The sequence below is a fragment of the Melospiza georgiana genome, chromosome 6 (genome assembly GCF_028018845.1).
Source record: "Melospiza georgiana isolate bMelGeo1 chromosome 6, bMelGeo1.pri, whole genome shotgun sequence".
Taxonomy (NCBI): domain Eukaryota; kingdom Metazoa; phylum Chordata; class Aves; order Passeriformes; family Passerellidae; genus Melospiza; species Melospiza georgiana.
Window position 1 is genome coordinate 23,570,519 of NC_080435.1, and position 24,044 is coordinate 23,594,562.

Genomic DNA, 24,044 nt, shown 5'->3' on the forward strand with positions numbered 1-24,044 from the left:
GGCCCACAGAAGAACCTCCCCTGTCTCCCCTGTCTCACCTGGCTGTCCCTGGCCCTGGGGTGGCACAGGAGAGCTCCGAGTGGTGCTGGCAGGGTGAATCCACCCACGGAACAAAGAGCTGATCCTGGCTCTGGATCTGGCAGGGAGCAGCTCCCTCCCTTCCAAAGCTTCAGCCAGGGCTGATTCCCAGCCAAGATCCAACAAAAAGCTGTTTGGGAATGTCTTTGTACTCCTACTGACCTACCTATGGTCACTCTGGCTGTGCTTTGCTTTCAAAGAAAGGCCAATAATTACTGGTGGCAATAATTGTGGCACTGGGCAGGCAGGAAAGCAAAATGCAGAGTTTCTCCAAAGCTTCTCTAGGCCTTCCTAAACCTCCTAAAAGAAAACCCAAATAAATAACATTCCCAGTGATGCCCCAGCTCCTGACTCGCTCCTAGTCTGATGTTCATTCCTCACTTAGGATTGTGCAGTGGGGTTTGCAGGCCAGAGAATTAACAAATCTTGTTTAGCTTTCAATTTCACAATCCCTATCACAGTGCACTTTTGCTGGCTGGAACTTCCAGAAGCCAAAACCTGGCAACCTGGCATCAGGAACTGCAATCACTGGCCTGGGAAGTCACATAAGCCCAACTCTCTAAGGATCATTTTCTATTTTTTTTTTTTTTTGTTTGTTTGTTTGTTTTTTTTTGTAGTGGGAATTCTGGTAGAAACAGCTGAAATGCATGACTTAAAATTTTTGGCTTCTTAATTATTTAATCAATTTTGCCTGACTCCACCTGGCCATTAGACCCTGTTTTTGGGGAAGCTGTAGCAAAGCACCACACTCCTCCTTTCAGGCTGCATGAGGCCCTTCCCAAGCAAGGGAAGATGCAGTGCCTCTTTTTCTGTCCCAGCTTCCCGGATCCTGGGACAGATCTATCAAGTGAAGCTGCTTTGATCAATCCAAATTCCCTTTTTGGAAGTGATCCAGGGCAGTACTCTACACTTGGCCTCCAGATCGATCAATTCTTGCTCTTTTCCTCTGCCCACGGATTAATGTCTCACTTTGTCCTTCACCAAGGGACTCTGCAGCAGCTCCTGTAGAAACGTGCTCAACGTGAGAGGAATTTGAAGCAGCTTCTCCAAATTTAGTACGAACCCAGCTCCACACCACGAGCATCCTGTTGATAGATATGGACGGGACTGCAGCCTGAGTTTTGGGGGCTCCACATCCCTTTCTGACAAGGAAACACCTGCAGCAAGGGGAGGAGTTCCTGAACTGCACCCCAGCAGGAGCTGACCTGGAGCATTCAACATCCAAAGGCTGCACTGGAAAAGCTCCTGGGGCAGACTGGATTGTCTCAGAAAATCACAGGTGGCTTCAAGACTGCAAGTCTGCATTTGCAAAGCCAAACCAGCACTTGGGAGTGCTCCCTGAGCTTCACCTGGTGATTTCCCCTGACTCCTGCTCCTCCTTCCTTGGGTAAAAGAAAAAAAAAAAAAAGCAAAAAAAAAAAAAAAAGCAACCCAGTTTGATTGATTCTTGCTATTGAAAATCTATTTAAAACAAAAATCAACAGCCAGCAGCAGATTGGACAGCCATGGGTGTCTCATGACAGAATTTCTCCACTCCATTGCAGCCTTCTCCAGTAGGTGAGGCAATCCATGAACAGCAACTAGCATTAATCATCAGCACCACTAAATAATCCAAAAAAGGCTGCTGGGATTTTCTTCCAGCAGTGCATCAAGCACCAGATTCCCAGAGAAGTTCAGGGTTGGAACAGTAAAATCTGGACAGCAAGGCAGGACCTTCCTGCTGGCAGGACTGAGAGGAGCAAAGCCTTGGGAACAACCCACCCTGCCATGAACAAGAGCAGAAGAGCTTTAAAGGGATGGAAAAGTTTATTTGATGTAACCCATATCTGTGTTTGCAAGAGCAGCCAGTGCCCCGATGCCACCAGCATTCCCAAAATCCAGGAGCAGCCACAAACCCTGCAGCCCTCTGGTGTTTTTAGCAGAAGTAACAAGCACGTAAAACAAAAGCCTGATGCTGAGATTTTTCAAAAGAAAATGAAAAAAAAATATTCCATGCAAATGGTTCAAAAAGTTTATTGAATATTTAATTTACAAAAATCATATCCCTATGAGGTGTTCTAAAATTGGATAAAATAAACTGCATATAAAACCCAACCCTAGTAATGCAAATACAACACAGATATGAGACCATGGAAAGGAGAAAAAAATAGTAATAATCATGACACACATGTGACATTCATGAAGGATTGTCCCAACCATCCAAGAATGGGTTCAACACGATGCCTTCTCCCTTGACACTCTGGACAATTCACCATTTTGTACAGGCCTTCCATATTCCATTGGTCCAAACTGAGATCTGATAAGAAGTCTTTGCCTTCTCTCTTGGCTTCTACATCACATTTGACATTTTCCTTTTGATCAGAAGGTGGAAACAGACAGTACAGACACTGAACATGTGCACTATTGGATGCAACTTGCTATCTTTGGTAGGGACCCTAAATCTGCAGTGGTCAGCTTTCTACAGTGACAGGAATTTCAGTTTTGGCAAGAAAAACCCCAAAAACCAAACCAAGGTTTAATTGTGTTGTTTAGTAGAACAGTACTGGCAGTTTCTCTTGAACATACAAAAAAAAAAGAAGTCTCTTGTCTAGTTTAAAAATGGGGATAATTTACATGGGTTTCCAATCCAATCATTAACATTCCTTGACTTGAAAATGGTTCCATAAAATGTCACTACTGCACAGCAGGCCCTTCCTTCCTTCCTTGTGTGAGCAGGGATGCACTGCACACAGAACACAACTGCAATCCAACCCCTCCTGCCTTTTCCTCCCATTTAAAGCAATGGGAATATTCCTGCAGATCTGGATGCCAGTTTCCTTCTGAACAAGCAGGAATCTCTTTGGGCGACTTAACACTTGCACAGTAACTTTTCCAAGTTTTCCCTCTGGGAAAAGAGGAGGGTGAAGCAAAAACAAAAGGGTGAAGGAATTTGGGACAATCAGTGCTAGAGAGTTTGCAGCCCTCCTCTGGGATAACATGAGCAGGAGGAGCAGGACCAAGAAAAAATAATTAACGAAGAAGAAAAAAAAATTAATTTAAGAGCCAAAGAAACTCCACTTTAAAGGAGAAGGAAAAAGTACCAGACTGTTTCCTTCATAACATTAATATTCCATAAATATTGGGCAGTATTTGATTAACTGCAATTGTAAAACATTTTCTTCATTTTTTTCAAGCACTATCTGGAAAACAAAAAAGGAGAGAAAAAAAGAAAAGGAAAAAAAAGAAAAGGAAAAAAAGGAAAATAAGAAAATCACCAACTCTGCACCTCCCCAGTCCTCTCCACTTGGTGGAAATGCAAACAGCCTGCATAGCCATGACCTTCTCAGCTGCAAACGCTTCGTGGAAGACTAACTAGACTCGAACACTTGACTAAATCTGCTCACTTAGGAGTAAAACATGCAATATTACAGCAGACAGCTACCTGTCCTCCAAAAGGCTTGGCTGATTTGGCAGAGAAGAAACATTCCCAGATGAAAATAAATCCCAAGAGCCTCGGTGAAAGACAGAGCAGTTACAATATATTAGCGATTTCTGTGGCCTAAGTGTTTTAAAAAGCATCAGCAAAGTATTAAATATAAAAGCCATATGCATATACCCCCTCCATCCTCGGGAAAGCCTCGTGGTGTGTCTGTAGTGTGAGCAGTGGTGTGTGGGCTGGGGAATTAAGGCATGAGCAGCAGCAGGGGTGCCTACTGCCGGAGCTCCACGTAGTTGGCGGGGAAGAGGCCGTAGCGGCCCTTGCAGACGCCGCGCCACCAGCCGTCGTCGATCATCTCGATGTTGGTGATGATGTCGTCGGGGTCGAAGGAGATCTCGTCGTCACCCGCTGCAGGGAGAGCCCAACGGGGTCAGCACCCACCCTGCCAAGGGCTCACCAAGCCCCAGCACTGGGCTGGAAGAGCCTTTTGGAAATTGCCACCAGCCCCACAAACAGCGCCCGGTAATTTGCAACGCGCGCCCGGAAATTTGCCATCTGCGCTCTTGTTAAACCCCCAAATCCCTGACTTTTCATTTGCAACCACAAGAGACAGAGAAAGGCAAAGGAAAAATCCAGATTTATCTCATGCAGAGCAGAGTTTTCAAAGCCAAAGGGTGAAAACAAGAGGTTTGCTCACCAGCTTGGTAATCATAAAGGGCTATGGCTGTGATCCCAAGTTCATTTTCATACTCATCATACGTGTTTTCTTCTGAAGAGAGGAGGAGAGGGGAGAACAATTAAAACATGAAGTACATTTCCACCCTCAGTTTTTTTCTGTGGTGCTGCTCCTTCAGTTGCACTGCTAACCCACACAGGAAGCAGGCAACAGCCCATGCTAGGTTTCAGCAGTGCTGACATTCCTTCTGCATGGACTTACTCCCTCAATCACACACAACTGAAGCATGAAAAGAAGCATTTACAGGAGACACTGAGTATGGGACTACATAAAACCAATCAGCCCTGTACTGCTTCTGTAAAATGTGACAGGACAGCTGAGCTCAAGATCACTGTGTAAGACAATAATTAATACAAGTGGTGGTATGCTGGGGGGGCAGAAAGGGGCCTGCTTAAAATTCCCAGGTTTTTGTACCAGAGCAGTTTCATCCTTCACAGCTCATTTAATAACTGGAAGAGGTGAGAAAAAAAAACAGGAATTCAAAAGAATCTTACTCTTGCAGCTTCAGAGATCCCTACTCCACTCCTCACAGGAACAGAACCCAACACTTCAATATCAAACTCCAAGAATTGTTGATTGGATTTTTTTCCTGGTGCAGCACGTTTAATCTCTAGCTCAGTGCTTTCTTCTCATGTTGAGCTACATTCCGCAGGGTGGGAATGGTTACCCCTGAATTTCTTTTTGAACTGAGACCCTGGAGAGCACTGTAATTACTCCAACATCATCTCACAAAAGTTAACTAACTTCAACACCTTGCTGCAGCCATTTATTAATTTCCTAATTAAAGTTTGCTGGTGGGGAATGTAGAAAGTCTCACTGGACTGAGAGTTCAGCAAACCAGGACAGCGTGCTATCAGCACAGCTGCTCATTAAGCTCTTGCACAAGGAAACAATCCCTCTCTAAAGGGTTTGCTGTGAGACACAAACCTGCTTGGTAGTGGTCTGCTGCTCCTGCCACCTCATAGACAGTCTCAGGCTCGTACTCTGCCTCCCTCTGGCTCACTGCCTCCTGGTATTCGGGCTGTGCCGCTTTGTAGCCAGCCTCTGGCTCCTGGGCAGCAGGGTAGGAGGGGCTGGAGCTCTTGTAGGCTGACCCTGCCTCGTAGGAAACTGCATCCTGCAGGGAGACAGGGGAGCTCTGTCAGGGCTTTGTGATGAGATCACAGGATCAGGATCCTTTTGATCAGGATCAAAGCCCACATCCCAAAGGAATCCCAGCAAACCTCATAGACCGGGCTGGAGGGCGCCTTCTGCTCTGCCACCTGCACCACAGGAGAGGGTGGTGGGGTCTGCTTCTTGGCTTTGGCTTGCTCCTAAACCCAGGAGAAAGGAAAACTTCAGTGCAGCTCAGCCACTGATGAGGGGACCAAGAAACAACCCTTCAGAATGAAGGACAGGCAATACATCCTGCAATGAACTGCTCAAGGTCACAGGACTGGGCTGAGAAATGCAGCACAGCAGAAGGAAAAAAAAGGAAGAAACAAAACCCCCATGGCACATATGCATGTCTGTGTTTAAAAACAGCCCCAGAGTTGTCTGGCCCATCTCCAGAGGAACTGCAGGGCTTTGGTGCTCAGTGTATTCATTCTGCTCATCAGCTGGCTGGGCCTCGTGTCCCATTTCAGGCTGAGTTTAAAGAACCTGAAGCCCACACGTGTTCTGGGGGCACAACTGATGAACAGCCTTTGGTGAGAAATGGCTGTGAAGCTCTGGCAGGTCTGCAAAACATCCTGCCAAGGCAAAGGACTGAACAGCTCAGACAAAAGTGGGCCCTGTACAGTGACAGTCAGGATTCCAATGTTCAGAGGAATTAAGAAATGTGGTAGAAATAAAAGCAGTACTGCTTTTGTGTTCTGAGACACAAAGAACATGGATCTGTTCTGGCACTCAAGTGCTTCATGCTTCTCTCAAGTGCCATCCCACCAGTGAATCACAGGGCAATTGCACAATCATTGGAAAGCCACTCATTAGAGAGGCAGGACATGGAAATGCAAGAAATCCTGTGTTACTGATGTGACACAAAACAAGGTAACTGTTTCACAGGTAACTTCCATTTTGCCTCTCTTTACCACAGGTGAAAAGCAAACCATGAATCCAGGGCCAAACTGTCTTTTTCATTGAAAAAAAGGAGGAGAGGATGTGTGCAATGGGAATCTGTGCACTCCAGTAGTTTAGGCCCATCAAGCTCTAACACCCCAGAGGATTCTCAGGAGATGGCAGTACAGAGATGTAGTGGTAGGACTCTTGCAAAAAATTCTTCCTCTCCTTTGCTTGTCACAGCTCAAAAAAAATATATACCCAACAAAGAAAGCAAAGTGTGTCTTGAGAGCAGAGCCAGCTTTGAAGACAATTCAAAGCTCAGTGCTGTGCTTTCTGGGAAAAGTGTCTCCTGATGCAAACCCTCCCTCACTTTTAAATCCTAGAGATGAAAAGATAAAAAGGCACCAACAAAGTGAATATTAGAAGTCAAACCTAAGTTTGGGGACAAATTAAGCAGCATCAATCCATTAATGATAACAAATGTGGCAACAGTTTGACGAATTTGTCCTAGGAAATGGGTCTGCAGTCCAGATTATAGTTTAGGATAGACACAATGTAATTGCCATAAAACATTTAAATTGCATGGCTCCCCTCAGGCTGGGTTTTGTTCCATAGTGAAATGCTCCGTGTGAAAGAGCATCCTGCCTCTTTTTGCAAGGCAGCAGAGCACAGTGAAATCATGAGGCAGCACTGACTCAACCCAGGCATCAAAGAAGAGCTCCCTGAGCACTCTTTGCCTGTGTGACATTTGTGAAAAGCAAACCAGAACAAGGATTGCCACCAACCAGGGCTCTGGAAGGAATGCAGTCCATATGTACACTCCCATTGTGGGAGGCTGTATGCCCACATATGCTCTGGAAGTGAAGAAGTTCAGTGACAGAAATAAAGTTCACTCCAGTCAGAGCCCATCCCTGCCCTTGGCACTCTCTGTGGATGCTGTGGATCACATCTCTGCCCTTCTCCTGCTCTGCTTGGGAGCAAGGGGCAGTGCCAGCAGAGCCATTTCAGCTCCCCTCAACCTCATCCCCCTCTCTCTGTGTCTGCAGAATCCCACAATTAACCGTGGCGATGTTCAGGCTGTAAGAACATTAATCATCTGGTTACAGGGAAATCTAAATACCAGCTTTGGGGGAAAAAAACTTCAAATGTGTCCAGGCAACAGAATCTTTGATGAAGCACAAGAAAAATCCAGCAAAATGGCTTGGATTTAACCCACACTCACAGCAAAAATACCAGCAGAGAAATAACATAATTACTGAGATAACAAAGTAATTAAACAAAAAAAAGACAAAGCAATTAAGGTCCCTTCCAATCCAAACCATTCCATGACCTCTTCCTCTCCCAGCTTTTCTCCAGCACAGTAAAGAAACCCCAGGAGTGTTTGGGGAAGGTACTAGAAGTCCACGTGGAGGACAGGCAGCATGAGAATGATGCACAGAGGATGAGCTCCCATTCAGCTCGTGACACATTTCTGCAGTGAACATATGCTCACACTGCACAGCGTGGGACCAGAAGGGAAAATAGGTGATAAGCTGAGAGAAAAGGGGGAAACAAGGAAAAATAAAAAATTTAAAAAAGCAATCTCTTTAGAGGAAGAGGGCCTACCAGACAGTCTTTTGTACTCTTAAAACAAATTAATTGCATCAAGCCTTAGTCTCCTGTAACACAAACTAATACAAACAAATATGCAAATTCCATAAGGCAGGTAAGATACAGATTCTGACTAAATATGTCCTGGAATTATCTTGCTTATGAATAACACAAAAATCATGAAGCTTTTACCCATACCAATGCAAAGTCAATTTTTTTAATTCCCTAACTAAGATTCAATTGACATTTGGAAAATTATCTTCTCCTGATTTCCTGGCTGTGTGTTATACCACCTCCATCTCCCAAAACACTGATCCCAAAGGAACAGCATCACCAGCTTTCACATGCAGGGCATTTTGGGGACCCCAGAACTCTCCTCTCATGAGCTCCTCCGTGTCCAAAGGGAATGTGGGACTGCCAAAAGGCAGAAGGACAGGAGGAAAAGGCCAGGCTGGAGTCAGACACAGCTGAAGCACAGGCACAAACACACACCTGGAGCTTTAAAGGCCAGCTGGGAAGAAGGAGCCTTTTCTCAAAGATTCCCTTCTCTCCCAGCACTGCACTGAAAGCAGGCTGCTCCAATGGGATTTGAATGTTACTGACCTCCAGTTTCCTCCGAGCCTCCTCCTGCTCCTGCTTCTCCCTGGCCATTCTCTGGGCTCTCTCAGCCTCTGCCTTCCTTCGGTCCTCCTGCTCCTTCTCCTTGGCCAGGTTCTCAAAGTTAGCTCGGATGCTGCTTGTCTTATTGGCAACTGTAACAGGGGAAAGAACTCAAGTCAAATCGTGGTTCTATAAAAAGTAGCCTGGAATGAGTTTTTGCTACAAATTTCTGCTTTTCTGCCCTCTTGAGTTTATAGTTCAGTCAGGAAAGTCCTTCTATCCCTCTTTCTTCCTCTCCCTTCCCAGCTCAAACTTCTTGCACATCTCATTTCTCCTCCAAAAATCCTCTGTAATGCTTCGCCCTCCTCTCCTTCATGGTACAGGCCCCACCATTACCCTACACAATTATTCTTCCTTATTCTCACGCTTTTTATTCTCCCTTCCTTAACTCTGATGAGCCTCAAGAGAAAAAAACAAACTGGAACAAAGCAAAACCACCTCTAATGGAAGTAGGAGAATATCTGAGGCACTAAAGAGCTGCAAATAGAGCAGTTCTCTCTGGATGACCTTTACTCAGCACTGCTACATCAATAATCCAGACATAATCACCTCCAAAGAAAGGATTTGGGGCCAATGCCTTACCAGCTTCTACTGGCTTGGTCTTCTGATAAGTTGATGATGGTTTCTCAATATCTTCAAAAGTTGCTGCATTCTATCAGTAAGGACAAAAAGGATACATGTAAAAGCCCCCACAAATTCATGAGGATATTCACACAGCCTCAACCTGAGATATTTTACTGTGGTACTCTCCCTAAGGCTTTTAGCAGAACATCAAAACCAAATCAGGAAGGATCAAAACTTTACAAACAGAATAATCCTTTCTGTAAGTCAAGCTGGAAAGAATTAATCTTAAGGGGTAGTTCTGAACACATCAAAATCCTATTAATTAAAAATAAAAAAGTTTATGAGTGACTCATCAGAACTAAAAAGAAGGCAATAAAAATACATTGTGTAGCTGTTGCTGATCTAATCCACATAAGCTGGCATCAGCTCTGTGTGTATAAATTTGCTTCTTAAAGGCTTAGAAAAGCACAAAACTCTGCTCTTAGACTGGAGAAGTGTCCAGAAATAGAGAGCTGAGCAATGCAGATCTAAGCAGGCTGTTCTGCCTCATGGTCAGAAGTCATGGCTCTTTGAAGCAACTTACCTTGTCCATCCGATCCTTCTGGACACCATACTTGCCTCCAAATCCTTTGGAATAATCTGAAAGCAGGAGAAAAAAGGTCAGAGCAGGGAGTTGGGTGTCCCTCCCCCCTTGCAGCCAAATGCAAAAGCCACCTCAGGTGCAAAGAGCCATTTCAGCCTCATGCAGAGCCACAGTGACAGCCACCAGAGAAAATGCAACTTGGCCATGATGCAGAGAGACACAGAAGCCCAGGAGCCCTCAGGAAGAGCAGCAAAGACAGACTGTGGGCCACATGCACTCCCCTGAGTGAACACAGAGCTGAGGATAGAACAGGTATCAAGCAAGGAGTAAGGGAGGAGCCCTCCTGATGCATCACTTCTGTAACACAGCCTTTGACAGCACCAATTCTGAGCCCTCTGCAGGGACCAGGGAGCCTCAGCCATTTTGCTTTGCTCAAAGGAGTCTTCAGTGACCACAGAGGTGTTTTGGTTTTGAGTTTTTTTCCCTCTTTGTGAATGGCAGGAAAATGTAACAATTTTCTCTTTCCAGTGGTTTTGGTTGAGATACTCAGCTGGTGAACATTAAAGCCAGTGGTGGCAACTCCTGCTCTACACACAGAAAGGGGAAATTACACAGGCCAGCTTTAGCTGCCTAAGCAACTCACCAGCAGAGGTGGCTGTGCTAGCCCATACCAGCCCTGAGCTGCACACTCTTCCTCCCAGCTGCTGCTGCCCTCAGCACTTGTCACACTCCCAAATTCACTCCCAGTGACACTGATAAAAACAACCAACAAACCCAGACAGGAGGGGGTTTCTGCTCTCATGGGAACATCTGAGGAGCACCAGAGCAGCACAACAGCAGCAGCAAGAGTGTGTGACTGGAAAAAGCCCTCTTTGTGGTGTGTGTGAGCTGTAGGAATGTGTCCTTACACTACCCATGTTTCCTATCCATCCCTGGAATCCATCCCTTCTCCTCTCAGCCCCCAAACCACGGGCTCTCCCTGCCAGCCATTGCAGTGCTTGCACTGGGGCTCTGAAAGTCTGAATATGTGTCACTAGAGCACAGGGAAATGCCAGCTATCAATGAGCAACCTCATTTTCTTCAGCTTTGGAGGTATTTTCAGCCAGAATAAATATACTACACTTACACTTTCCCGCTCCAGACTCCTCACTTTAAGATAATGGAAAACCAGGAATTCATGGGTTGCACCCCAACTATTTCACAATGAATAAACAGAGCATTATAACAGCATTTGCTCACCCAAGAACAAACATTCCCTACTTCTTTCAAAGACTACAATCATTTTTAAATGATCTTGCCACAGCCCATTTCTTGTTAATGGTTACGTGCATGGTTGTTATCTGAATATTTTTCCACGAATTTACCCAGGCAAAACTTTATGTTTAGTCTATAAATCTGATTTCATTAACACCATACTAACAATAATGTCATTATTCCCCTGCATGTACAGCTATAACTAATTGAGGACTTTGCAGAGCTGTTGACTAAACACTGAGTGTTTCCTGAATACAGGCTTGCTTGAGGTAATATTTTAAGGGTAGAATAAAGAAAAGAGCTGGATCATGGAAGAACAGAAGCGCAATAGTGTGTCTGCACATTCCTGGCATTGATCTACTCAGAGAACTATTTCAGACTGTGTGAGAAGTGGCTGCACTGGTAAGAAAGTAACAAGTGAAAACGGTGCCTTGTTGAGATTCATGCTTGGCTAGTTTCTCCTTGTAATCAAACCCCACAGCAGAGGGGTCCTGCCTTTCTGTCTGTACACCAAATTTCCCTCCGAAACCACTCTTATAGTCTGAAAAAGCCACACGGGATACGTTAAAACCAAGGCAGGGAAACAAAGTTCAGTCAGAGACACTCAAAATATTTCAATTATCAGCAATTTTGGATGGTGAAAAAAAAGAAATACATCAAGACACTTCTGCAAAAGTAAATTGAAAAAAGTCTCAACTTGAGGTGATTTATCAGATATAAGAACACCATTCTGAAGTCACAGAAAAAAAGCATTTCTCAACATTTTTCATCCATACTGCATAATGCACTTGCACTTGATCAAAGGTATGAACATAGGTACACAGGTAATTTGTTCATCCAAACAAAACAACAACAGATACAAGAGAACAAACAAAAAAACCACCAAAACAGTACAAGGGAATCAAATGAGCTTCCCTCATCAGGGTGGTTAACATTTGTACAGAGAGCTGACTTTTAAAGAGGTGTGAAGATGGGCCCCACAGAGACCACCCTCCAGATACTCCTTAAAGGAAAGAGGAATGTTCCTGCTGCCACACAGCTTGAGGGAGAAAAGGTTTCAGCTAAGAGCTGATCATTCCCTACTGCTGCCTAGGGAGCAGCCATCTACATCTATATATATATTATTATAATTATTTATATAAATATATATATGTACTATAAAATGAGGGGTGGCACAGAAAAAAAGAGATTCAGGTAATCTTCTCACGACAAATCTGCTGGAGCACCCAGTAGAACAATATTCATTTCATCACTTAAAAAAATATTTATTTCATTAAGTCAAGAGCAGTGACAGGCAGAGGGCTGAGAAGCAATACCTGCATTTTACAGGAAGTTGGATTTTTACTGTGAACCAAATATTTCACAGGAACAGGTAGCCCACAGGCCACAAAAATGATCAGCAATTGATTTTAGACTCTTCCTGCATGGAAATAGGGATATACACAACAGAATTCAGAAGGGAAAATTTATTTGCGGAAAGGAATTCCTAACCTGTGGTTTGCACAGCTCAACTGAAAAAAAAGAAAATAATCCACCACACTTGCAGGACCATAAAGGGAAAATTTAGTCCTGAGCCTGGACTTTGAGGGGCTGGGTGTCAGCTGTGCCAAAGCTGCTCTGCAGCACCCAGTTCACCCAACAACAGCAAAACCGGACACAGGAAAGGAGCCCCATGTCAGCTCCTGTGGGGCTGTGCCCAAAGACACCAGGGCAGGGCTCACACAGGCAACAGGAGGTCAAAATGAGGGCAGGCAGCAAGAACAGAAGGGGCTGAGGGCTGAGGTACCTTTCTGGGACTCGTGCAGCTGCACCTTCTCCTGGTGGTCCCAGCCAAGGGCACACTTGTCTTGTCTGTCTGTCTGCACGCCAAACTTGCCTCCAAAGCCCTTTACATAATCTGTGAAGTTTTCAGAAAACATTATTGCAATTCGTAGCTGCAAATGGCATTTAGTAAAAAAGCCCAGGAATATGTTAGGGGATAAACTGCCCTGTTAATAATACATTCACTTATTTAAAGGTATCCAAAATATGCACACACATGGGGTAAACACACATTTACCACAAAAACAAACCGCAAACAAACTAAAAACTCCCACCCAAAAAAAACCCCAAAGTATTTTTCCCAGGTTTAAAAGGATCAGAGCTACTATTTTTAAAGAAGATGATAAAAACCTTTCTGTGATTCATGTTTTTCCGTTTTGCCTTGATATTCAAAGCCAACAGCACTTTTATCCACTTTGTCCTTGTCAACACCGTATTTACCTCCAAAGCCCTTGGAATAATCTAGAGATAAGAGGGAAGAGTTTTGTTTGTAAGTGTTCAGCAACAAAACCATCACCTTGAGAAACTTTGATAATCAGGGCTGCTAGCACTGCACTGTGTTTTAAAAGAAGCACTGACACCCACAGCTAAACTTGATTTCAGACACTGAAGTCAGAAATCCTTCAGAACACATTCTCCAGGATGGAAAATAAAACAGCATTTTGCTGGGCAACGCCAGCAGTTCAGCTGCCTGACTCCTTGGTAAAACTCTGAAGACACTTATGGGGAAGTGAACTTCAAAACCCACATCAGCAACAGCCTGGATGCTTTTAAACACCCCCTGCTCCTTGTCAGTGTTTCTAGAGTTCAAACATTTCTTTGGGACAAACAGAAAACAGATGGTAGAAGTGTCACCATTTTTCCATAAAATGGTCAATTTTTGATTAGATATGTATAGAAACTTAAGCAGCAACACAACATTAATTCTAAACACTGTTAAGTGTTTTAATCCACAAACAGTTGATTCTTTTAGAAGCACTTCTCTGTGGTGATTAGGCTGCTCACAGTCTGGCTACTTTGATTTACAGCTTTTCAAAAGGAGCTGTAAAAAACCCCCAGACAAACTTGTGTGCCCTAGACCATCCCTTAAAACCAGGCAGATTTTTTTGGCCTTTTTTTCCCCAGAAGCTGAGGTTTTCAGCAACATAAATTTTACCCAGCATTACCTTTCAGCGGGTTAGGAGTGCAAGAGGTGTAAAACACGAGTATTCTACAACATGGGCTATGGGCAGTGCCTACAGCACTAGGGAAGGAGCCTGCTAACACATGTTATTATTCACTATTCACCCTTCTGGGAGTCGTGTTTCTCAGTTTTCCCCTGGTAATCAAACCCCACTGCACTCTTGTCCACTCTGTCAGCCTGTACTCCGTATTTTCCACCAAAACCACTTGAGTAGTCTGCATTGAGAGTAAAGCACAATAAAAACAGCATGAAAGCAACTTGTCATGGATACAGCATAGCCTAGCAATTGAGGGGAAAAACAAGTTATTTCAGAACTCAAGCATTATGAGGGCTTTAGCACATAAAATTCAGTTTAATTTTAAACATAAGATAAGCAATAGTCCTACAGCTTATGATGGTTCCCTTTAATTTTTTTCCCTATTTCCAACAGGGTGCAATACAGCAAAGAACAACTCCCAGTCTTCCTGACATGCCCCTGAACCTCACTTCAGAAAGAAAAATTAGACTCCTGACTCCACTATTTCTGTGTCTTAAAACCTCATCAACTTATGAAACTGCTAGGAAATTCATTTTTTCCTCCTCTGTTCCACCAAACCCACTATTTGATTCATTGGGAATGTCATGCAGAGGTCCCACTAAAGGAGGTACTTCCCCCACAGTGAAAGAATCTACTCTGTTTTTTATAGAAGACGTGCCCACCGAGGTGACACCTCCCCACTTTACCTTTTTGGGAGGGATGCTTCTCAGTTTTGCCCTGATATTCAAACCCAACAGCTGACTGGAAGAGAAATAAAATGACAACTGTGACAGTGTTAGGCATTAGGAGAAAAACTGCATGCACCTCAGTTGACACAGAGTACAGTAAGTTCCTGTGTCTCTCCATACTGCTCTGACCTTCTGGATTGGGAGCACAAATACCTCTTTAACTTATGGGCCATATTCATTTCCAGGCAATTCAGTGCATGTGTTCATGGCCAGGGTTTTGCCCTCCCTTGCCAAGGCAAATTGTGCCAGCAGCACACTCCAGCCTGGCCTTGCCAGGTCCAGCAACTCAGTATGACAGAAATCCAGCATTTCCATGCAGGGATTGTTACACAGTCTTGGAACAAGATATCCTGGCCAGTAGCTCATGCTGTGATACAGGACAAACCATCCCCAAACATTCTACAATGTTCACACTGACCTTGTCAAAGAACACAAAAAAGTATATTTTAATATCTCTTTTAGGGTTTCTTTTCAATTCATCTCAATTTCCCATGAGGGCTTTTTTCTACTCTGCTTTAAACAGCAATTTATCTCCCTAACAGTCAGTGTTAGCTTCTGCTAAACTTCAAAAAGAGCAGGAAGAGCAGCCCACACCAGCATCCTAAGGCACTGGAATTCTGCAGTTTTATGTAAAAAAGGAAAAAAACCAACCACTGTGGGTGGCTGCAGGAGGAGATGAAATCACTCACCTGGTCAACTCTGTCGGTTTGTACTCCAAACTTGCCACCAAACCCTTTCACTGAATCCACTTGGGAGCAATGCTTAGAGAGTTTGGATTGGTATTCATGTCCAACAGCTGACTGGAAGAAATTGGTGCAGTTCAGAGAGCAGTTCTACACAGTCCTGTGTGTCAGACAAAACACTGCACCAAGCAACTGGAGGGTGAGTTTTGTTACCAACATGCACCACTTCCACTCCTCCTGCTGAAACCAACTTCCCTGGAAATTCCTGCTCACTTGGGAAGTCTCCACAAGGATGCTGCCATGCTACCAATCCAGCCTAGGCAAGGGAAGTGACTGCATTTTATGGGAACTATTTTATGCCCTGCATTTGCACTTCAAAAGCACAGGAATGAAAACAAGACAGGTACAGAGGGAGTCTAGATGGTGTTCATGCAGAATTTGAAGTGAGTTTCAGGTGAAACACACAGCCTTGTGTTTATTCAGGGATCTGTTTTAGCTGACAGGGGACTGCAACAAATACAACACTATTTTTGTACAACAATACAAATACAACCAGAGCCAGCTGCCATTGGTTTAGGGAGGCACTCAAGTCTCCTGCATAAATCACAATTAGGCATCTTCCTCACATGCAAAATGGTGTTGAACATGAGGAGATGCATCCACACCTGTGCCAAAGGCATCCAGCCCTGCATCCTGACCCCGGAAGCTGAGCTGAACAGAGGCTGAGCTCCATCCATCCCACTGGCAGGACACAGGGATATGAAATTACACACCTGGAAGTGCCTCCACACAGCCCTTGCTAGTGTTACACTGACCTAGTGCTGGGGAGCCCTTCCAGCTCCTGCAATTGATGCTGGAGCCTCACATCTCGAGTAAAAATGTTTTTTCCTTGCCCAGTGCCAACACTGGCAACTGGCCAGAGCAACCTGCAACTCACCAGTAACCCAACACTGCATCATCTGTGCCAGGCAGCTGGGCCAAGGTGAATTAATTTGAGGACACAAGGTGTCTGCACACCTTGGATTTTACAGTGTTCGCTCTTTTTCTTCCACACAGGGGCTGGAGGCAACATTCCCAGCAGGTTGGGAAGCAAAGGACAAAGTCATTGCCAGGTAACAGATCAAGGATGGCAATACCAGGACACTACTTTAGCTCAAAAGCATTAAAAAAGCTCCCTTCTTTTCCTGACTGAAACAACCACACTCCTGTCCATTTTTCAGGTGTTCTGTAGTACAGTAGCTGTGAAATATGTCAGAAAAGGCTCCCACCTCCCTTTTTTCTTCCCATTACATTTATGAAAAATATGAAGCTCTGAAAATTTTAGGTTTTCTGTGGTTTTACCTGATCTCCCTTTTGTTACACCAACTGAGGTATAAGTGTGGTGTTTTCTTGGTGGTACCAGGACTTCCTGCATTTCACCAAATACCAAACATTACAACAAAACCCCCCTTAGAAAAATACACTTTTTGGTAATCTGTATTTCAGAGTCAAACATCCTCATAACTTTTCTGTACATTTTACACCAGCTCAGGAGGTATGGCACACAGAGTGATGGAAATGTTCATTTTAACTCAGAACCAAGGTTTTGCCCTAAATGCAGCAAAACCCTGCAGCATGACAATGCTACAGCAACCCTGATTGAATGGCCAAGCTTTAAAGCCAAGCTTTAGGAGCAGCACACCTGCACAGATACCTGCAAAGGAGACATCTCAGCCACAAGGCTTCAGAACTACAGTCACAAGGGAGAAAGATTCATTACAAACAGAAATTGTGAACACCTCCTGCCACCAGCATCACTCACATGGGCATGACCAGCATGTTTTTCCCCACGATTAATTGTGGCCTACGGGAAACACTGCTGACTTTTGTTCCTTTCTCATTCTCCCACAGACACAGGTGAGGGATAAACTGCTGACACTAGAGAGCAGCAGCAGAACAGGCCTGAATCTGCTCAACAATTCCTTTTCTCAGATTCAAAGGTTGGCCTGCTGAGAACTGGACAGCAATTAACTCTGGAATATGAGAATCCAGCAAAAATTTAAGGCTGTCAAGTTACCAAGAATACAGAAAACAAAGTAAGAAAACTTTCTGATTTAGAAATGCTTTGATTCTTATTCTAGCAGAGCTCATGAAAGAAAGCAGCCAGAAGTTGATATGCCTATTTATCACAGGACTAAAGGAGTTATACTAAGAATTAGAATTTCACAGTGTAACATAAGCAGCCATCAACTCCTTATATAAAAAACTACCATCTGTTTGAAGTACAGTATTTTAAATACTTGCATTCTTTGTCACTGTTCACAGTTTGTTCACAAGAGCTGCACTCTGATTTTAATGCAGCAGCACAACCTTTTTTCATTTTTCTGGCAGTCTCTATCTATATGCATAGAAGAGCTGGCCCAGCATCCAAATAAAAAGATCATACTGGATTTATTAATGCACCAAGCCCTTTGTTCATTTAGAAACATAAATTTAAAAACTTGAATCCCGACGCCAGGGGAATCATCTCCAGACCTGGCATCAATCAAAACCACGTGGGGCCAGTGCACAGCCCAGAGCAAAGCTGGGACAAGCTCAGCTCACACAGAGAGTGCTGCTGGCCAGGCTTCTCCTTTCCCTGCTCCCTCCATCCCAAGGAAGCCCCATCCCCATCCACACTTACTTTATCCATGCGATCCTGTTCCACGCCAAACTTCCCCCCGTAGCCATGGGAAGCTTTTGGTCCTGTTTGCAGCTCCCTCTCTTTGAGGTTCTGGTGCTCTTGGAATACATTCTCCCTCAGCTGATGAATACTTTAAAAGACAACAAAGCAGCAACTTTTACTAAGGAGGTTTCAGCAAGCAACTTCAAAAAGATGCAAAAATATAAAGCTGACAAAACTGTCATCTTAATGAGAAGCTGGATCACTTGGATTTTTCAAGCACTTCCCATTTTTTCAGTATATGAAACATTTCCTCATATTCTGAGACATTGGATTTGTCCCACTGCAAAATGTTGTTTAAAAAAAGAAAAGAAACTGCTGGTTTTAAGAAGAATGTGGAAGGGAATTTTGCTATTTTAGCAATCCTTTACCTAGAATTGATTTGAGCCTGAAACATTTTTTTTTCCTTGTGTCCTAATTTAAATTCTTCCCAATTCTTCTACTTTCTATCTGGATGGCAACTTTTCAGAACAGGCAACATCTCTTATCACACAGTCCCTGTAGTATCAGGGCTAATTCTAACACAGCATTCTAGACAGCACTGTACTGCAAAATAAAGATGTAAGGAAACTTGCACCTCCTCTTCCCAAGGTGATCCCTTAATATGTACAGAATTGAACTGAGGGCAGTGCAGTCTATAAAAAGAAGAGTAACCCAAGGTGGAATCTGCACTTTAAGCACTTCCCACATGAGTTTTGAACTTCCTCAGGTGTAATTCAGCCAGCAGGAATTCCCACTGCCCTCAGAACAGAGCAGAGCAACACTGATCCCTGAAGTAACCAGAGTTCAGTCTCCTCTGTTTGCAACATCACACATTTCCTAAAATTGCTTTAAAGTTCTGTCCTAGACACTTTCTGTAAGAAATACAGGATTCAGAAGAGATGCATCATTTCTGTTTCACATATGCCTCTGTGATGCACTTATTTCCTTTTCCATCAGAGAGCTCAGTTTGTTACTTTGCAAGGGTTTTTATGAGTTTGGTTGTAGCAGTTTTCTAATCAAAGTGTAAGAATTAAGGGACAAAACGTTTCCTTAAAGTATCAAACTGAAACTGCTCAGATCCCTCAGCTTCTCCCCTGGCACTACTTGCTCTTGCACCAAAACAGCACCAAAAACCCTTTTTCAGATACAGAGGCAGGAAAAACCACATTTCCAGTTACAAAGAAAGATTTAAGGGTCCCTGCACCATACTTCTGCTATAATTTCAGCTCTGAAGACAGACAGATTTGAAAGACCAGCCATCCGGCAAACAATCAATCTTCTGCAGGGACTCTTGTTTTAATTATGAAGACACAAGTCACTGAGATGACATTAAAAGTTGCCAGGGACTGTGCCTGTTAATACACTTCACAAGAAATGCTTTACTTGATGTGCTCCTGGTGGCCGGACCCATTGACGGTTTTGGCTCCCCAGCGCTGCTCCTTCTCACTCACATCGTTCTGTGAAGGACACACACCCAGAGAGAGTTAAAAACCCAAAGCAATCACCAGGCACACACACCTCAGAGCTCACAGCAAAAGCTTCCAGCAGTCACTGAGGCCACAGGTGCTGGAACAGCAGCTTCGCCTCCCCTCCACTCCAGGGACACACTCCTGGCAGTTTATTTGGCCAAGCCACGTCCCCCACCCCAGAGCTCCTCTGGAACTATCCCAGAACAAGTTCCTGGTGGATCAGCAAACCCCAAAGCCATACCACAAAGTCTGGATCTGTCTCCCAGTCATCAGCTCCATCATCCTGGCTGACAGTCACGGTGTGGCCTGCAGTAGCCTTCCACATCTGCAACACCAGCAGGAGAAGCAGGGTCACTCACCTGCCAGCTCGTGTGATTCCTGCAGGAGCTGACACAGGAGATGCAATCCAAAATTCCCAATAAAGCATGCTATTTAACCACATGACCAAAAGCTGTGCTTGCAGTGAAAACAGGTTTGACCACTGGAGCTCAGGCTGTCTTCTCAAGCTGCCTTACAAACCTGTTTACCTCTCCCATTTGCACTGTAAAAAGATTAGGAGCAATTGCTGTTTCAAGAGAACAAAGTCACCTTTCTTTGCTCAAATTAATGTGTGCCTTTGGTGCAGTCACTGCACTCAAAGACTTCTGCTCACACAGGTTTCCAAGCCAACATGCACTTCCAAAGACTGCTGCTAATTCTGGATCCTGTGCCTACAATTAAGGTGTAGGAATAGGTGATTTATTTTCCCCCCCAGGCGTTACAAGTGATGAGCACAACATTGTTCTTCACCTGCATACACCTGCACAACCTCCTCTGCCATGCAGGGAGTTCCAGCAGGGTGAGAGAAATCCCAACAACTCTAAGAATTTGCACACAACTCCAACAACAACAGAGAACAGGAGCTCTGCTCCTTGGTAATCCCCAGTGAGACACGGTGCTCACAAACCCAGCACCTTGTCTGGCTTCCAGGGGAAACAGAGGGCGACTGCAGGAAGCAAGATTCATAAAAAAAGCAAACAATGACTTCTAGAAACGACACCCAGCACTTTCAAGAGGTTAATGATTTGGGGCCTCTCAGTTTCTGGAAACTTTATTCCCCCAGAGTATCAAGTTGGATGCTTTTAATTAACAGTTCAGCTAGTTAGCAAAATTCCTGATCTTCCTGGTGCTACTGGCTGGATTTTACACCCTTTATTCTACATAAATCAAAACAAATACATTCTAGAAAGCAAAAGTGAAACATCAAACTACAAGCTGCCTGTTCTCCCAGCCTTTTCAGAATACACTTCAGAGAAATTATTTTATTTTTTCTTTGCTATTCAACTAGAGTTCAGTTTTTTAACATACCAGCATTCTGTCCGCTTACCTTTATCCTTCTAATTAAAAACAGATTACAAAGATAATTATCATAGGCTATTTAATTCACACAAGCATAATTCAGTGGGTGGGATGAAAACTCACTTCCTCTTAAATGCATAACTAATAATCCCTGGGTAAAGTCCACAGCTTATTCTGTCAGGCTCGTTCTGCAGCCTGGCAGAACGAGCTGATGAGCCACTTTTATGGAGCATTTCAGAAATTTCAGGACTGGTAATGTGAGTGAGAGCAGCCAGAAAACTGACAGTCAAACATCAGGGTAGCAAATGCTGGAGTAGCCGGGAAGGAGGGTGTAAAAGCAGAGCAGGTGACATATTAACAGTATTAGCACATTTCCCTTCATGTTTTTTCAGGTCTTCCATCTCCAATTCCTCTGCCAGTTAAGGAACTAACCTTTATAATAGTACCTCATATCCAAAAAGCTTCTGAGACTATGAGTTTATAACCCAGCACAGGTGGTTTAATGTCATCCTTAAAATGCTCTGTCTAAAGCCTTCTCTCACATGATTGTGTCTGATTGTCCTACTCTTTCCTAATAAAATCCATCACTCACCAAAAAACCCCCAAAAGCCTTGGAAAGCAGAACCCAACCAGCTCAATAATGAAATTCAACACGGGTCCAAGTTATTTCTAACTTCTCCTAAGGGGGATATTCCGTATCCATCCTTATGTGCTCCACCAGGCTGTGAAGGATGTTTAGGAATGGAATTCAAGTGATGAGAGCTGACTCGGGTGCTGTGTATGATGAATTTCTATTTGCTTTGTGCCAAACACAACTTTTTTTCCCCTCAAGTACTCGTCTCTTATGCTCACTTGATGGATGTATTTTGTTCATTCAGCTGTGCTTGGACATGTCAAAGAACAAAAGCCGCATCCTTCAGTCTAGGTTTCACTGCTTCCTCCTCAAGCTCTCACAAACAAGCACAGGGAAGAAGGATTTCACACGCACCCCCGTGCAAAATCAAGCACCCACCACGATTCTCTGCAAATCATGGCCACAAAAGCCAACATTTTCCAATGCTCCACAGCTCAGCCCCGCACTCTGTGAATTTCACAGAGCAAAGCGGTGGAATTCACTCGGTGGATTCCACAAGGAGCAGAGCAGCCCCAGCGGCCGGGGCTCCCAGCCCGCAGCCAGAGGAATCAGCCTGGTTTCCGCCTGCTATTCCAGCACCGATTCCAGGGCAGAACGAGGAGAAACACGATCTGTTCATGACTCACTGGCTCACGTGGTCATGATTCCTGAAGGAAGGAGCGAACGCTACGGTTCGAACACAAACCCAAGCTAAATATATATGCCTGGGATGTATGCGCTGGCCGGCGCTGCTATGACTAATCAGGCACACATCATCCTACCCAGCACCTTCAGCGGCAGCCTGGGCACCTCCCCGCTGCCCGGGCCTAGGGACGGGCTCGGGGCAGCAGCGCCCAGGGGAGCCGGGAGATGTGAGGGGAGCCGGGAGCAGCTCCCAGGCCGGCCGGGCCCCACGGCCTGAGCCTGGCACCGCGGCCGGGGGCTCTGCCCTGCGCTGTGGGAAGATCCAGCCGCTTGTCCTCAAGTTCCCAGCTTTGGAGTTTAAATATTTTTTTTTTTTAAAGAAAAAAGAGGACACGGAGCCGCGACGCCCCCCGGCTCTGCCTTGCGCTGCCCGGCCGAGCCCGCAGCTCCCGGCCCGGCTGCCCTTCGGCCCCGCCGCGCTTACTCTGCCTCTGCCGCCGCCTCCTCCTCCTCGGCGCTGGCTCCCCGCCGGTGCTTCCCGGGCTGGCGGCGGCTGCTGCTGCTGCAATTTCCGCTTCTCCCGAGCTCCCACTTCCTCTTCCCGGCTCCAGGTGGGAGCGGGACGGGCTCCGCTCCGCCCCGCCGGGAGGGGCGCGCTGCCCCCGGGAACGCCGCCTCCCCCGCGGCCTGCGAGCCGCCCCGACCATCATAAATGCTTATTTCTATCATAAATGCTTATTTCTGGAGCTGCTCCGTCCCCCCTTTCAAAAAATGCAGCATCAGTAGTTTTAAAATGGCCACAGGGGAGTTGCTGGTGCAGTTGAGAACATCCTTCTTTGTTTTTTAGCACTCACTTTTGCACCGTCATGTTTTGCAAGTCGCGTCTACTTCATCCCCAGGGGTTTTCATCGCTTTTTATCAGCGGGCAAAAGGTTCCCCCGTGGCCGGGATCCGATCCAAATGAAACGGATGCCAAAATGGGAACTGCGGGGGTTTAAAACACTGTGGAATGAGGTGATGGTTTGTTCGCGTCTTCTAAAGGAAGGGAAGACCCCAAGGAACGCATGTTTCTACAGATAAACACACAAATTCAAGCTGTAATAGAGGGCAAGATGATAAAAAATCCAGGAGAACACAAGAACAACTTAATTCTGAATGTAGCCAGTTCATGCCATAAATAGGTCCGTTACTTTTTCCTGGATTACATGCAGTGTGATTTATCCCAAAAACTGGATACAGTATATTTGAAAAGGGCTGAATTTATTATAAAAACTCTGTCTGCTAGAGGAGAACACACATACAGAGAACTTCAATCCTTTAGGGATTACTTCTGTCTCTTCTGTGTCTTTTTGGAGTCTTCACCTGTCCCTCCATGTACAGGTAGAAATACCAGCCACATTTACGTATCACTTTTCACCCATCTGTTCCAACATCTCCTGTAAAATCAAAAGGTACTGCCACCTCAGGTAACTACACTTGCCCTTTCCCTCCCAAGTCCCCTACTATTAACAAACAATGAAATTAACAAAATGTAGAGTTACTTGTGCACCAAAGCTATAACCCTGACAGTGGGAAGTGAAAAACTTTCCTTTTAAAGGCAAAGTGACACTTAAGTTCCTTTTAAAAGTACCACCCTCAAACATATAGTGTCAATTTTTATTTACTTGAAAATTAATTTTGCTGCCACTCCCTCTCAATTTTTAGCTTACTAAACCCCAAAAATAAATTCTGCTTTGAACTAATTAACCTGTTCTCCAAATCTTGGCATGATAAATCACTACTGTCCACAAGACAAGACACTGCTACAGCAGTTTAAAAGACAGAGTTAAAACATCTGTTTTGAGAGTCTCTGTCCTTTAGACATGCAAAAATTTAAAGTTCACTCAGATAATTCTGAAGCATGCAGACAGGATGCATAGTT

At 44.7% G+C, this 24,044-nt stretch overlaps 2 protein-coding genes across 4 annotated transcripts; both read right to left on the reverse strand.

Moving 5' to 3' along the window:
• Window positions 1-2,075: 2,075 nt before the first annotated feature.
• On the reverse strand, window positions 2,076-22,736 carry CTTN (cortactin). Of its 3 annotated transcripts, XM_058025573.1 has the most exons (17): window positions 22,608-22,736; window positions 19,769-19,852; window positions 19,442-19,515; window positions 18,038-18,167; window positions 15,382-15,492; window positions 14,651-14,705; window positions 14,032-14,142; window positions 13,096-13,206; window positions 12,710-12,820; window positions 11,354-11,464; window positions 9,670-9,725; window positions 9,105-9,174; window positions 8,466-8,614; window positions 5,456-5,545; window positions 5,160-5,349; window positions 4,194-4,265; window positions 2,076-3,904 (listed from the first exon to the last, which is right to left on the reverse strand). In XM_058025573.1, exons 2-17 carry the CDS (start codon window positions 19,850-19,852, stop codon window positions 3,768-3,770), a joined length of 1,662 nt encoding a protein of 553 aa, XP_057881556.1. In that variant the 5' UTR covers window positions 22,608-22,736; the 3' UTR covers window positions 2,076-3,767. The 3 variants fall into 3 exon arrangements, with proteins under 3 accessions (XP_057881556.1, XP_057881554.1, XP_057881555.1); XM_058025571.1 differs by lacking the exon at window positions 11,354-11,464; XM_058025572.1 differs by lacking the exons at window positions 11,354-11,464; window positions 14,032-14,142.
• Window positions 22,498-22,830, reverse strand: LOC131084947 (putative uncharacterized protein encoded by MAPKAPK5-AS1). Its single transcript, XM_058026704.1, has one exon. The coding sequence runs from the start codon at window positions 22,828-22,830 to the stop codon at window positions 22,498-22,500; it is 333 nt and encodes a 110-aa protein (XP_057882687.1).
• Window positions 22,831-24,044: the final 1,214 nt, after the last annotated feature.